A 14,625-nucleotide genomic window follows, 5' to 3' on the forward strand; every position below is an offset into this window, starting at 1 on the left:
TTTCCTCTTTCACCATCAGGAGTGACATGCAATTTTCCAATCCACAGGGAGAATTCCTGCATCTAGGAACTCTGTAAAGTTATAGATAGGGCATCTAATGTGCTCCTCAACTTCTGTTAACACCATTGGACGGAGACCATCCTGCAGATTTGACAACTCTTTAATTCCATTAATTTTGTCATTACTGATGTTTTATTTAACATTAATTTTAGCCCCTGCTCTGATTCACTATTAAATTCCTGGGACTTCCGGCAAATTAACCTTTTTTTCTACTGCAAATACTGTGGTAAAGTAATTATTTAACATGCCTGCCATTTTCCCATAGTCATTGACAATATCTCCACTTTCTGTTTTCACTGGTTTGACATTGCTTCTTTATGGAACAGGCAGCATATGAGGAGTAGGAGAATCGACATTTAGGGCATTAGCCCTTCATCAGGGTATCTATTGAGTTGAGACTCATTCTCCCCTTATGTTTGCAGGAGAAAATGGCAGAGAGAAGGAGAGTCTGACAGTAGACCACTCACAGCTACACAGAAGGAGATAGTAGAATTGACTGGAGAACAGGGTGAAGCTGGAGTGCAGAAAGAAGACAGTGAGGAGTCCTCAAGCTTGGTGCTGATCAGTGGTCAGAAAGGAGACATGAGTCAGAGAAAGATTGGAAAAACAATTGTTAATGGCATGAACATAAATGTTTTTATTCTGAAATGCAGGTTCTCACATTCTGTAGGATCATCACACTCCATTGTCCTGGATCCCATAGTCCACTTCAGGGAGGAGACGTCAATTTGTCAGAGAGGGGCCCATTATATCTTTTTCCTGCAACGTCCACCGCAGATACATCCACCTTAGCGGGTATATATTTGTGCTTAGAGCTGGTGTCACAATCTGGTGAGTGTATCACAGACAAACAGCAGTCGCCGATAGTGGATATGACAGCCGAGGGCCCTGATACTTACAGGACTGCTTGGGGCCACACCTACATTGAGCTGCTGACAGATGACAGGTCTCTCTGTCACAAAATCTACTGTAGTCACAATGACAAGGCAGAGGGACATAAGGCCTCTCTGTCAGAGGCATAGTGCAGGTATGCAGCGCTAATAGAATTCTGCAGTGAGTAAGTCAATTCTGTCTCCCCAAAGGAGGTCTACAATCTATAAGAAGCAAGTCAAGAGTGTGATCAATTCAGTGAAATACTCTCCACTTACCTGAAACAGTGCAATAGCAGTCAATATGTCTACAGATCTTTCCACCTAGCTCGCTGGATCTGTCCTGAAGCTGACAAATTCTCTAACTCTTTTAAAGAGGCAATTGTCATTTCTTTAATTCAGAGATGAGAGGCAGAATGGAGACGTGTGTGAGACACCACTCAATTTCATAGTGGAACAATCTATTTGTGTAGAAGGCTACTGCTGCAGCAACTTTTAAAGGCACTGGCATTGGCTCCTTCCTATACCATGGTATACAGTGATTTTGATAGGAAAATACAGGAACTGTCTCCTGAAACCTCAGCCAACACTGGCCTTGACATCTGCTGGTTGTAGAGGCAGGAGCACAGGATTCTGTGACATGCCATTGGTCTGCCTCAGACTGGCTCCTCATTGTCTTCCATGGGTACATCCTCAGTCTCTGGTTCTGCTGCACTTCTGTCTACACATTGAATGCACATCGCTCCATCATATTTCTTTGTCATTATCTCTCTGCCACCAAGTGGAAAAGACCCATATTGGCTCTAAAGCCTCTTGCAGATGTCCTGCAATTATTACCTGGCTTTCACCAATACTTGTCCCTGTGGTTGAATGGTCATCACAGTCATCTTGTACATACTCATCCTGGCCTTGGTGGTTTTACTTTGTGGCACTTGGCCTCTTATCAATTTCCAACTTCCTTCATTCAGTCATCCTCAATTTGGTCTGAAATGTTTCTTATCCTCTTCTTACAACATTTGTGAATTGTGGCAGACAACTACATATGGATCAACTTCTACCTAAAAGACTCCTTTGCCTGCTCACTTCCATCTTAAACTGGAGTTCACTGCCCAACATCTCTGCCTTGTTGAGAGGTAACTGCTTCAGCAGAAAATCATGCTATGGCTGTAAGAAATGATATCTTTAGGAATATTGTAAAATTGGTATTTTGAACTTTTGCTAGAAGCTTGTATGCTTTCCTTGCTCTGCCTTTCAGTTGCAGAGACAAGGTAAGGGAGGAAAATAGTAAGATGGAAAATGAGGGTTAGGGAATGGCAGGAGGGGGCAGAGAGAAATAAACCTGGGAGTACACCAACAATGAACACTAGCTGTTACAAATGGAAGAGATGGCCTTGTGTTACTGCCATTGGTCAGGTAATTCAGAGACCTAGGTTAATGTTTTGAGGATCCTACCAAGGAATTGAATGAATGGAATTAAAAGTCCAATTACAACCATAAAACCATTGTTGCAGAAACCCATCTGCTTCATTAAAATCCTTTATGAAAGGTGATCTACTATTCTGGTCTGGCCTACGTGTGACTCCAACAATATCTGAAATGGCCTAGAGAGTCATTTATTACTTTTAACTCGAGTCCTGTGTGCAGTTTCCTCACTTAAGGGAAGACATAAAGTGCATTGGAGGAGGTTCACTAGGTTGATACTTTGAATGATCGGTTCTGTTATGAGACAAATATGAAAAGTTCTGGAGAAACTCAGTGGGGCTGGCAGCATCTGTGGAGAACAGAAAACAGAATTAACGTTTCAAGGTTATGATTCCCGTTTGGAAAATGATGGTTGTTATCCTTCTGACAGAGGTGGAGGAGGAGCAAGGGGAACAGAGAGTGCAAAAAATAAATGGGCTGATTGTGATGAAAGAGAATTAGAGACGTAAAATGGGTATAAAATTAAGATGTAAAAGGGAAAAAAAAAGTCCTCTCTGCTGAGACCAAAATAGAACAGAAGGAAAATGGAGGACAGACATCATGGGGTCATAGTTGCTGGAGGAGGGCATTAGGCTCTTCAAGCCTGCTCCTCCATTCATCAGGGTCATGGCTGATTATCCAACTCAATAGCCTAATCCTGCCTTCTCCCGATAACCTTTGATCCCCTTCGCCCCAAGTGCTATATCCAGCCGCCTCTTGAATGCATTCAATGGTTTGGCATCAACTACTTTCTGTGATAATGATTTCCATAGGCTCACCATTCTTTAGGTGAAGAAATGTCTCCTCACCCTCTACCCCAAATCCTCAGACTGTGACCCCGTGTCTGGATGCACCCACCATCGGGAACATCCTCCTGTTGGAATTTTATAAATCTCTATGCGATTCCCCTCTCACTCGTCTGAACTCCAGCAAAAACAATCCTAACCTATTAAATTTCTCCTCATATATCTCTCCATTCCAGGAATCAGCCTGGTAAACCTTCTCTTCACTCGAGAGAGAGCAAAGGCATCCTTTATCAGAAAAAGAGACCAAAACTGTACACAATAGGTTTTGATGTTGTAGATTTCAATATTGAGTATTAGAGGTAGTAAAATGCCAAGCAGGCAATGAGGTGTTGTTCCTCAACCTTGCATTGTGCTTTGTTGGAAAATTGCAACAGGCCAAATGCAGAAATGTTAGCACAAGAGCAAGGTGGGTTATTGATAGGGCAAGGAACTGGGAGGTCAGAGTCATTCTTGTGAACAAAGTGGAAGTGTTCCATAAAGTGCTAACCTAGTTTGTATTTGGTCTTGCCAAATGTATGGGATATCGTATTGTGGACAGCAAGTACAAGAAATAGATGAAAAACATTGCTTCAGCAGGAAGATGTGTCTGTGTCTTGCACAGCGAGGAGGGAGGGAGGAGGAAAATAGGCAAGTATTGCTCCTTCTAAATTGGGGAGTGATGAACTTTATGAGTGATGATGAAGTGGACCAGAGCATCATAAAAGGAATGGTTCCTGAGGAATGCTGCTAGTGGAGGGGCAGGGAAGGTGTGTTTGGTTGTGACATCCTGCTGGAAGTGATGGAAATGGTCCAGGTCGTCTTATGAGGATGAGCTGGACATAGTTGAGCTTGTTTTAACTGAAGTTTAGAAAAGTGAGGGTGATTTGAATGTATCAGGCCCTGAATGATCTTGACAAGGTGGACATTTTTCTTCTTGAGAGCGAGTCCAGTACTGTTTTAAAATTAGGAATTATACCTGAAAGGACCAAAATGCAGAGGATTTTCTTCTCTCATAATGTATGTGAATTTGGAGATCTCTGCCTCAGAAGGCAGTGGAGACAGGGCCATTGACTGTTCTTAGGACGGACATGGATAGATTCTTGTTAGGCAGGGGCCACAAGGATTATTGGGGATAAACGGGAATGTGAAAATTGAAACACAAGTAGGTCAGTCATGATTTTAATGAATGGCTGAGCATATATGAGGGGCTGAATGGTCTACCTCTGCTCCTATTTTATTTGTTTGAAAGTGTATTTACAAGCACTTACAGACTGGGGTCTCAGGGGAAGTATGGGTCCTCATTAGGCAGAGGCCTAGTTTAGATGGAGGAAGACCAGGGAAAATGAAGAAGATAAAAGAGGACTGGGGAACATTTTCCAAATACTTTGGCTATTAAGCTGAATATTGCTTGTCAAGCTGCAGAGATCAACACACACTGTACCATCTGTCTGTTTGTTTGTAGAGTCAGTAAACTGCTCTCAAAAGGCACAGGTTGTGAATATATATAAACTACTGCTTCTTAACTCACCAAAAGAATGACCTTAAAATCATTTGCGAAGTCTTGACTGACTATTTTGGGTAAACTGTGCTTGCTGAATCTTAAAATCTGACATAGCTACATAATTTGCTCCCATGCTGCAATGAACAGGAAAATTGAGATTAAGGTGAGCAAAGTAGACAAAATGCCTTCCAAAAAAATTGGAGATTACAGTTAAAGAACTATAATCACTGTTTCAGAACATGTCTGTGAGTACAAACATTTGCAGAAGCTGGTCATAAGTTTGGCAATTTCACTCTTTAAGGGCTTTTGAATATGTTTCACTGAATAATGATTCCTTGCTGCACTCTCGCCTTGTTGACCCATGAGTTGTTAAAGCCCACATTCTAGGTTAATGCTTAAATTAACCGGGGAATTGAATGTATTAACTACTCACTGGCAGCTCATCGTTCTTCTGCAAACTTGCTTGAGTTAAGCCAAGAAGTTGACAGGATCATGTTGAGTTGCTAAAAAGATTTCATTTTTTGTGGTTTAAACCCCAACCACAACTGAACCTGCTTTCTGCAGCAAGGTTTGGATCTCTCACCCTCAGCAGTTCACATTCAGCCCAATGCATTATTTGTAGATCACAGTATTCCAAATGGTCTATTTTCTGCTTTGTTAATCTGTTCTGTCAGCTTCAAACATTCCGACCCAGGCACACACAGCAATATTTAGCTTATATTCACAAAGTCCTCTAAAATTCCTACCAGGAAGTGTTGGCATTTTGTGCTCAACAGTAATTGATTTCATTCATTCAAGACTTTTCCCCAGGGGAGAAATGGCTGTCATGTGGGATTATAATTTTAAGGTGATTGGAGGAAGGTATAGGGGAGATGTCAGAGGTAGGTTCTTTATGCAGAGTGTGGTGGGTGCATGAAATGCAGTGCCAACAGTTGTAGTAGAGTCAGAGGCTTGAGAGACATTTAAGCGAGTGCTGGCAGTAAATTGAGGGGTGTATAGCTTAGGTTGATCTTAGATTAAAACAAATGCTCTGCACAACGTTGTGTACTGTGCTGTAGTGTTCTATGATCTGCATTTCAAATTATTCATTAAGTCATCATAAATATTGATTTACTGAAAGTAGTGATTCTGAACAAAAGTACAGTGTTTAAACCACATTAATTGCAAATATTTACTTGTCGTCAATGGTGTTCAATTGAAATCGCTGGCAATGAGCTGAGGAGGTAGTGAAGATGATGCAAAAATACCAAAGCAGTTCCTCAGTCTAGATGTGATCAGAGATGACACTGAGAGATTACAAAGTTCAGACATTTTTCTAAGACACAGCTTCAGTGACATGGAGTGTGTGATGTATTAAGAGAGACAAATTTATCCAGTGATCATTTTCAAAAAATCTTTAGCGATGTGATCTTCACTGACAAGGTCAACATTTGTTGCCCATCCCTAGTTGCCCTTGATTTTTTGGGCATTAGAAAAGGCAGTTAAGAGTCAACAATATTGCTGTCATCTGGAGTCACATGTAGGTGAGACCAGGTAAGGATGACAGATTTCTTTCCCTGTGGCAAGTGAACCAGATGGGCTTTTACAACAATTGATGGCGATTTCTTGGCACTTCAGACTAGCTATCAATTCAAGACATCATGAATGGAATTTCTGAATGTTTCCCTCTTCTTTATCCTCTCCTACTTCTTAGACACTCTTGTCCTTATCCTCAATATAACCATCTCTCTCCAACCGCTCTCCACTGCTGTCTCTCTCCTGTCACACTCCCGATACCCTTTCCCTCCCTGATATGCCCTGCTCTCCCCATCCTCCACTCAGTTTAAATGCCAGTTGGAATGGGTAATTAGGTGCAGACTTGTTCCTCTCTTGTCCACACCCTATGTGCGACCCATTTAAAGCTGAGGCATGGAGGCAATGACAGGCAATTTGGTTTTGGACAGGAAGCTGGTAATAACTCATGGGAGCAGAATAATTTGCGGAGAAACAGACAATTCGTTGAGGAGAGAGTTGGTAAGGGATATAGTTCTGAGGGGAGAAGGTTCATAGGAGAAATTTTGAGGCAATTTAAGACTTTGAGTGGCAAGAATTCTAAGGAAGCAGGAGAATTTGCAGCGAGAGTTCACAGGGGTGCAAGCTTGTGGGGATAGAGCTCACAGGATTGGAAGAATGAAGGAAGCTCTTGAGGAAATGTTTTGAAAATGTGGTAGGATTCATTTATTGTTATTTATACTATAATCTGTAGGAAAATGCTGCAGAGTGGAGTTTGAAAGAGTTCCTGAAGGGAAATAGTTCAAGGCAGGGGCTGAGAAGGGAAGGATTCAAGCAAAGGAGGGGTGATGTGACAGTGTGGGATCTGAACTTGGGGGAGATTGGTTTCTCGTGGAGGGGGCTGGGACTGAAGGTCTTGAGTCTGCATGGAAGATCGTTATATGAAGGTCTTAAGATAGAGGAATGAGGGATATAGTACCCTTTGCCCTTGAGGGATGGTATCTGCACTCCAGAGATGTGGGAGTGAGGAAATGTAGTCTCATCCCTCAGGATTGTGGGTGTTACAGGGTAGATGAGGGACATAGGCTCATGCCAGTTTATTCCCAATAGACCTGGAGGAGTCAGCATGAGAGTTGTGACACTGTGGGCTATGCTACTCTTGCTTAAAAGCCATTGAGCTGCTTATTGTAGTTGACAAGCTACAGGTGTTGGGATGATCCAGGTCTTCTTTGTTGCCTTGGGTCACATCGGTCCACAACTCCAGGGCTTCAATGGTCACATATTTGAGAACAAAGTCCATGTAGATGAAGAACATTAGGAAGGGAATTTAAGGTTTTGACTCGGTGACAGTGAGAGTGCAGGATATAGTTACCCTCCAGTTTTGGACTCCCACACCCCAGGGAAAAGACCTTGGCTATTCACCTTATTCATGTCCCTCATAATTTTATAAACCTCTGAAAGGTCACCTCTCAGCTTACAACTCTCCATGGAAAAAAGTCTCAGCCTATTCAGACTTCTCCTATAACTCAAACCCTCCAGTCCCCCCAAGTTTAACAATATCCTTCCTGTAGAAGGGTGACCCAAATTGTACACAGTATTCTAAAACTGGCCTTACTATACTCACAATATGACATCACAACTCCTATACTCAATGTTCTGACCAATGAAGACAAGCATCCGAAATATTTTTTTCACCACCCTGTCTATCTGCGACACCAACTCATCCCTAGGTTTTTTTGTTTGGCAACATTCCCAGGGCCCTACCATTAACTGTACAAGTCTTGCCCTGGTTTGCCTTATCAAAGTGCAACTTCGCATGTTTTATCTAAATTAAACTCTATCTGCCATCCTTAGTCCATTGGCCCATCTGATCAAAGTCCCGCTATACTCTGCTATTCACTGATTACTACACCACCTAGATTAGATTAGATTACTGACAGTATGGAAACAGGCCCTTCGGCCCAACAAGTCCACACCAACCCGCCGAAGCGTATACCACCCAGACCCATACTCCTACATTTACCCCTTCACCTAACACTACGGGCAATTTAGCATGACCAATTCACCTAACCAGCACATTTTTGGATTGTGGGAGGAAACCGGAGCACCCAGAGGAAACCCACGCAGACACGGGGAGAATGTGCAAACTCCATACAGAGAGTCGCCTGAGGCGGGAATTGAACCCGGGTCTCTGGCGCTGTGAGGCAGCAGTGCTAACCACTGTGCCACCGTGCCGCCTACTTTGGTGTTATCTGCAAACTTACTATATTTACATCTAAGTCATTTATATAAATAATGAAAAGCAGTGGATTCCGCACCGATCCTTGTGGCACACCACTGGTCTCCAGTCTGAAAAACAAACCTCTACTACCACCCTCTGTCTTCTATCTCCAATCTAATTTTGTATCTAATTTCTTCCTTACTAATTTAAAGCTTGATGCTATGAACACTATTCTCAATATGCTACCAAATTTTTACTTGACCCTTTCATTTTCCAAGATTACAGCATATAATAGCTCCTTCCCCACTGGGCACACATTTCAGAAATGTTTCTCTTTCACTGTCCTTAAATCAATCCTGGCCCAATCAATATTAAGTTAGTTAAAGACTTCTGCTATAAACTTGTAGTTTTTGCACACCTCAGCAATCATTTTGCAAATTTACTCCCCTATCTCCTTCCCACTATTTGGTGGCTTATAAAATACACCAAGTAGCACAATGGCTCTTTTTTTTCACTTAATTCCAATGAAATAAGAATCTGTCTTTGACTTCTCAAAGATATTCTCTCTGGAACAAAGCAAATATGTAGAATTCCCACTGGAATGTTGATTACAGCTTTTTTCAGTAAAGTTATTCGCTATTTGCTTGAAAGGAATATTACAAATTGTATGGAGATAAATATGCAATTTTGTGTTGTAGTTTGATTCAGTTGGTAGCATTTTTGGCTTCTAAGCTACAGCCTCATACTGAAGGTTTGGGTCTTCAATACTTTCAGGGTTCACGTTGAAACTCTAGTGTAGTGCTCAGGGAGTGACAATATTCAGAACAGGTGTTTTTTCAGAAAACAGTAAACTGTGGTATAATTTTAAGAGATTAATTTAAGAATCCCATGGAAGTATTTACAAGCAGCGTATAGTTCTCACCCTACTTAATTGAGCATCAATTATTTATACTAAAAGTTGTGACTGTGACTATTCAACAGACATTTATGTGCAGTTTGTTTTTGGGACACCATTTATGAAAAATGGCTACAGCATTTGTCAGCAGTCACTGCAGTTCATAACCAATTTCCACTTTAATATAATAAAATAATGTTATAAGTATGACAGCTAAGTGTGGAGCACATTGTTTCTACAGTCCTGGAAACACACAATATCAATTGAGGAATGGTTCAAGAAAAATATCAATTAAATCTTTTATTTATGAAATGTGATGAACTAATTACTTGTTTTTACTGGAATATTTCAGAGAGATTTTGAATAATTTACATTTCCATTTACAAATATTACAAAGGATTGTTTGTGTCTGTGATGCAACAGATTAAACCAGTCTACAGAATTGGTCAACACGATAAAATTTTCCTCCATTCTTATTTCATATGCTAATTATACTTGAGATCACATACTTAACGTGGGGAAAATCTTAATCAACATACCTAAACAAGAGATTTGAAGTTCACTCAATATGCTTGGAGAAAAAAAATCTAACAAAAATAAAGTATCAACTGCGGTCTAGGAGGAGAAACATAACCGAAGTGGTCCGATATTTGAAAAGGTTACAGTTGCAAATGTAATTGACTGATACATGGAAAAAAAAAGGAAAAGGAATTAAAAGAAAATGACTACAATATTATACATGGAGTGAAGATTGCAACTGCATTAAGCTTACCTGTTTTAGTGCTTTTTTAGTATGTTGTTGAGTAGAAGACAAGACTTTGTTTTGCGCGACTGTAGTTGAAACACTTGTGCTAGTTGGAGAAGAATTGTCATCGGGCATAAGTTTGGGGTCTGGACACACTGGAAAAAATATTAAAGATTGTAAGATCACTAAGTACATGGAATGCACAGTGGGACTTCTTCATCGTAAGAAAGATGTTTGATCTATAGTTTTAAATCAAGATTTTAATTTACAATAGAGCACAAAACAAATTTTGATGTGTGTATATAGTATCTCTAATTAAGTCTACTAAAAAGACAAACAAGCTTTGGCATTGTTTCCAGCGGCAGAGATTACAATTGCATGGCAGTAATTCTAAATTTGTACACAATATGATTTGGGTTATAATTGAAGTACTAGGCACCTCATTACAGGAAGAATTTAAAAGCAAAATTATGCTGCATAAATCACTAGGATATTTCAGAGACAATGAATTACATTTATAAAATCGGAATTAAAAATTAGGCAAGGAATTTTCCCAATTTCAGTTAAGATATTTTGTTTAATGATATGCATGGTACTTGGTCTGTCATGACTTGGATTTCTCAAATGATGTTCCATTTATTTCCTTATTAATTATAGCTGCACCCTTGGGTATCTTTTACAGAGAATCACATGCTGGATGTACTTGCTAGTGTCAAGACTTCAGCTTTAATGCTTTTGAGGTTCTATTTAAAGCCCAGATACACACCACTTCCCACTCTGTAAACCAGGAACTCCCCTCGCACTGTGATACTCAAGATTCTGTGCCTAACATGCGGTCCAGATGAAAGGAAAATTTGCATTCTGCTTTGCAGACAGGCACCTGGAAGTACTGGTGGGAACTGGGAGTTGGGCGGTGCAGGTGGAGACACTGGCAGTCCTTCTTCCAGTTGACACCAGAGGACACCATGCTGCCAGACCTAGACAGCCTAGCTGCATATGATGGTGCAGGTCAGTGCTGCATCCCAGGTAGTGGGATGGCCAGCACTGTAGGAAGAAAATCGAAGATCTTCTTTGCTCTGGAAAGCAATTATCTCTTTCTGTTACCTCTCACAGGTTCATCACTCATTCCAACACTACCACTGGACCTCAAGTTACCAAGGCTCATGGATTACAACATTCAGTATTGCATGCATCATCTCTATGGAATGGTTCTTAACCAGCCCATCCTCCCAAATTACTAACCTTTCCTTCTTTATACTTCTTACTCACTCACTGGGAAAACCTCACCACCTCTCTTGTTCATATATCACCATGAACTGCTCTTCCATCCACTTCCAACATTCTCAATCTACCCCATTTGTCTCCTTGGAGGAAAAACTTACCAGACAGATTGCTTCCACAGTGCTCTGACTGAGACAATTGTTTATGAAAGTAGAGAGGTTTTCCTTCCGTTTTGCTACAGGGCACTGGATAGACTGTACCATGAACGCTGTGCATAGCATTGGTCACCGCACTTAAGTGGAGTGGAAGAAATTCAGCAAAATTCAACTAGACTAATTACTGGAATGGGAAGGTTGTCTTATGAATAAAGGCTGCACAGGTTGTAGTCCCGGAAATTTAGAAGAGTAAGAGGTCACTTGATTGAAACAGAAGATGTCCTGATGGGTCTTGGTAGATGTGGAGAGGAGATTTCCTATAATTGGAGAATCTAGAACTAGGGTTCGTTGTATAAAGCTGAAAATGTGTTGCTGGTTAAAGCGCAGCAGGTCAGGCAGCATCCAAGGAACAGGAAATTCGACGTTTCGGGCACAAGCCCTTCATCAGGAAACATCGAATTTCCTGTTCCTTGGATGCTGCCTGACCTGCTGCACTTTAACCAGCAACACATTTTCAGCTCTGATCTCCAGCATCTGCAGACCTCACTTTTTATTCATTGTATAAAGGTCAGGGATCACTCATTTAAAACAGAGATTAGGCATAACGAAAGCCTCTTGAAGTCACGAGTCTTTGGAGCACTTCCATTGAAAACTTAGTAAATACATTTGAAAATTATTAAGGCAGAAGCTAATGGATTCTTGACCACATATAGACACACCCTGCTCCCTGCAAGGATTTCAAACCACTATTCCAGTTTCTCCATTTCCATTGTTTCTGTTTCCAGTTATGTCTTCTTTCACGGGGGTACCTCTGACATGTCCTCCTTTTTCCTCAACTGAAGTTGACAGGGCCATCAGTGTATCTGTCCCATCTCTTGCCCTCATTCCATCCCCTCACTTCCAGAACAATAATAGGGCTCATCTTGTCCTCACTATCCAGCCAACAAATCTCATTCAAAGAATCATGTTTCACCATTTCTGCCATTTCCAGCAGGAAATAAGCCCCCACCCACTATCAGCATTCCACAGGGTCTGTTCCGTGGGGATGTAGCACCCTGATCCACTTCTCCATTACTCTTAACACTTCATCACTCTTCATGGCACCTAACCATGAAATTGCATAAGGGGTAACATATTTTCTTTCACCTTCTCCCTCCACACCATTGAAGGACTTAAATAAGTATCCCCTTATTCCAGCTTAGTGCCCTCTTATCCTACAACTTTCAGGTGAAGCAGTGATTTACTAGTATTCTCTCAATGTAGTTTACAGTATCCACTGCCCAGAATGCAGTCTCCTTTATATTGGTGAGGTCAAACATGGATTGGGTAACTGTTTGGCAGAACACCACTGCAGAGTTCATAAGAATGATCATAATCTTCCAGTTGTTTACCATCTCAATAAACCATGCTAATATTTCTATTGTGTGTTCCCATTAAGGTTAACCCATGCTGTACAAACAATACTTCATCTTTTGTTAAGTGAACCTAACCCTATTGCAATTAGTACTCACAAGACCCTATCCATGAAATAATTAAAATAGCTTTAAAACATCAAGGATACAAATAAATTAAGTAAATAGGCTAAAATTGGTTCTACATTTTGGCAGGAAGAATAGAGGTGCTGAATATTATTTAAATGGAGAAAAGATCGCAGAAATTTACAGCAAATAGAAGTTTAGGAGTCCTCTGTGTAAATCACAAACAAATTTAGCATGCAATTTCATTGGGTAAGAGGGAAGCCAAATGGAATGCTAGCCTTTATTTCAAAAGGAATGGTGTATCAAAATAGATAGACCTTTCTGAAACTACACAAGGCACCAATCAGATCTCCTCGGTAAAACCAATGACTGCAGATGCTGGAAACCAGATTCTGAAGTAGAGTGGCGCTGGAAAAGCACAGCAGTTCAGGCATCATCTGAGGAGCAGTAGAATCGATGTTTTGGGCAAAAGCCCTTCATAGGGAATACTCTGAGGGAATATCCTGTCAAGGGAACTGGACAGGGGAGGTGCAGAGAAGTTGATTCCCTTTGTGGGAGAGCCTAGGATCAGAGGATATTATCTCAGATTAAGGGGGCACTCATTTAAAACGGAAACGAAAAATAATTCTTGTCTAACAATGTAGTGAGTCTGTGGAATGCTTTACTACAGAAGGCTGTAGCACCTGGGATAGTTATATATATATATATATTCAAAGCTAAAATAGATTCTTAATCAGTAAGGGAATCAAGACTTAGAAGGAGAAGAAAGTGGAGTTCAGGATTATAAAATCAGCCATGATCTCATTCAATGGTCAAATAGACTTGACGGGCTCAATGATCTGCTTCTCCTGCTATGGCTTATCTCTCAATATAGGGTCCCTGACCAATACTTTCACTTTTGAGAAAATTAGTGTTTGCTGACTCCAGCAACTGTGGACAACTGTGGGCAAATACGCATTCTGTGCTCACCTGGGAACAGGCAGGTACCCAGTACCTGACACAATATGTCACCACATAGAATTTGCGTGTGACATCATGAACAAATGCAGAACTGCACATGTGCAGGGAAGCACATGCCATTTTAACCTGGGAATTAGTCGTGGAGTGAAGGGATGCCGGACAGTGGGCATTCCCCGAGTGAGAAGGGAAGAAGCTGGAGTTGGGGTGAGCTGTGCAAAGAGCCCTCAGGACAAGGGGGAGGCTGGGATGACAGGGGGTTAAAGGGTTGTTAAGAGGGAGCCAAGAAGCCTGCTCTTTCTCTGCCTCTCTTGTTATGTGTTCCCCATGGCTCTCCTCCTGCCACCCCTCTATCCCTGTCCCAACTCCAGTCTCAAACACGCAAACTCTGGTCTCAAAGTCAAAGGAAAATGTATGAAATAATTATAAAATTTTACATAGAAAAGATTGGTTGTCTTATTGCTTCCTGACATTACTTCTCAGACACAAATAACACCTTGGACCATTTTTTTAAAGAGTTGCTAATTGGCTAGGTACAATCTTGCCATCGCCAGATTGTACTTGGAAGAACACTTTAATGTGCCTATGCTATGATTATCCAGTAATCTTGAATTAAAGGCTCAGTTTTTTGGGGGGGGACCCAGGTATCCCACCCCCTCATTGGACATGCATCAACAAAATAAGCAATGTTACTATGTGGCAACAAATGTTAGTCTGCAATACACAATAATTTTGGCAGCATAGGAACATTGTACAGTAGAACATTTACTCCAAGTTGGTAAATCT

The 14,625-nt window shown here is 41.1% G+C and overlaps 1 protein-coding gene across 1 annotated transcript in view; it reads right to left on the bottom strand.

Annotated features, from left to right (window-relative positions):
• LOC132815217 (putative Polycomb group protein ASXL3) overlaps positions 1-14,625 on the bottom strand; it is a 305,275-nt gene that overhangs the window by 203,198 nt on the left and 87,452 nt on the right. Inside the window, exon 5 of the mRNA XM_060824032.1 lies at positions 10,056-10,183. Coding sequence (XP_060680015.1) covers positions 10,056-10,183 — 128 coding nt within the window. The remainder of the gene's footprint in view (positions 1-10,055; positions 10,184-14,625) is intronic.

This window comes from Hemiscyllium ocellatum, chromosome 4, assembly GCF_020745735.1.
Source record: "Hemiscyllium ocellatum isolate sHemOce1 chromosome 4, sHemOce1.pat.X.cur, whole genome shotgun sequence".
Lineage (NCBI taxonomy): Eukaryota > Metazoa > Chordata > Chondrichthyes > Orectolobiformes > Hemiscylliidae > Hemiscyllium > Hemiscyllium ocellatum.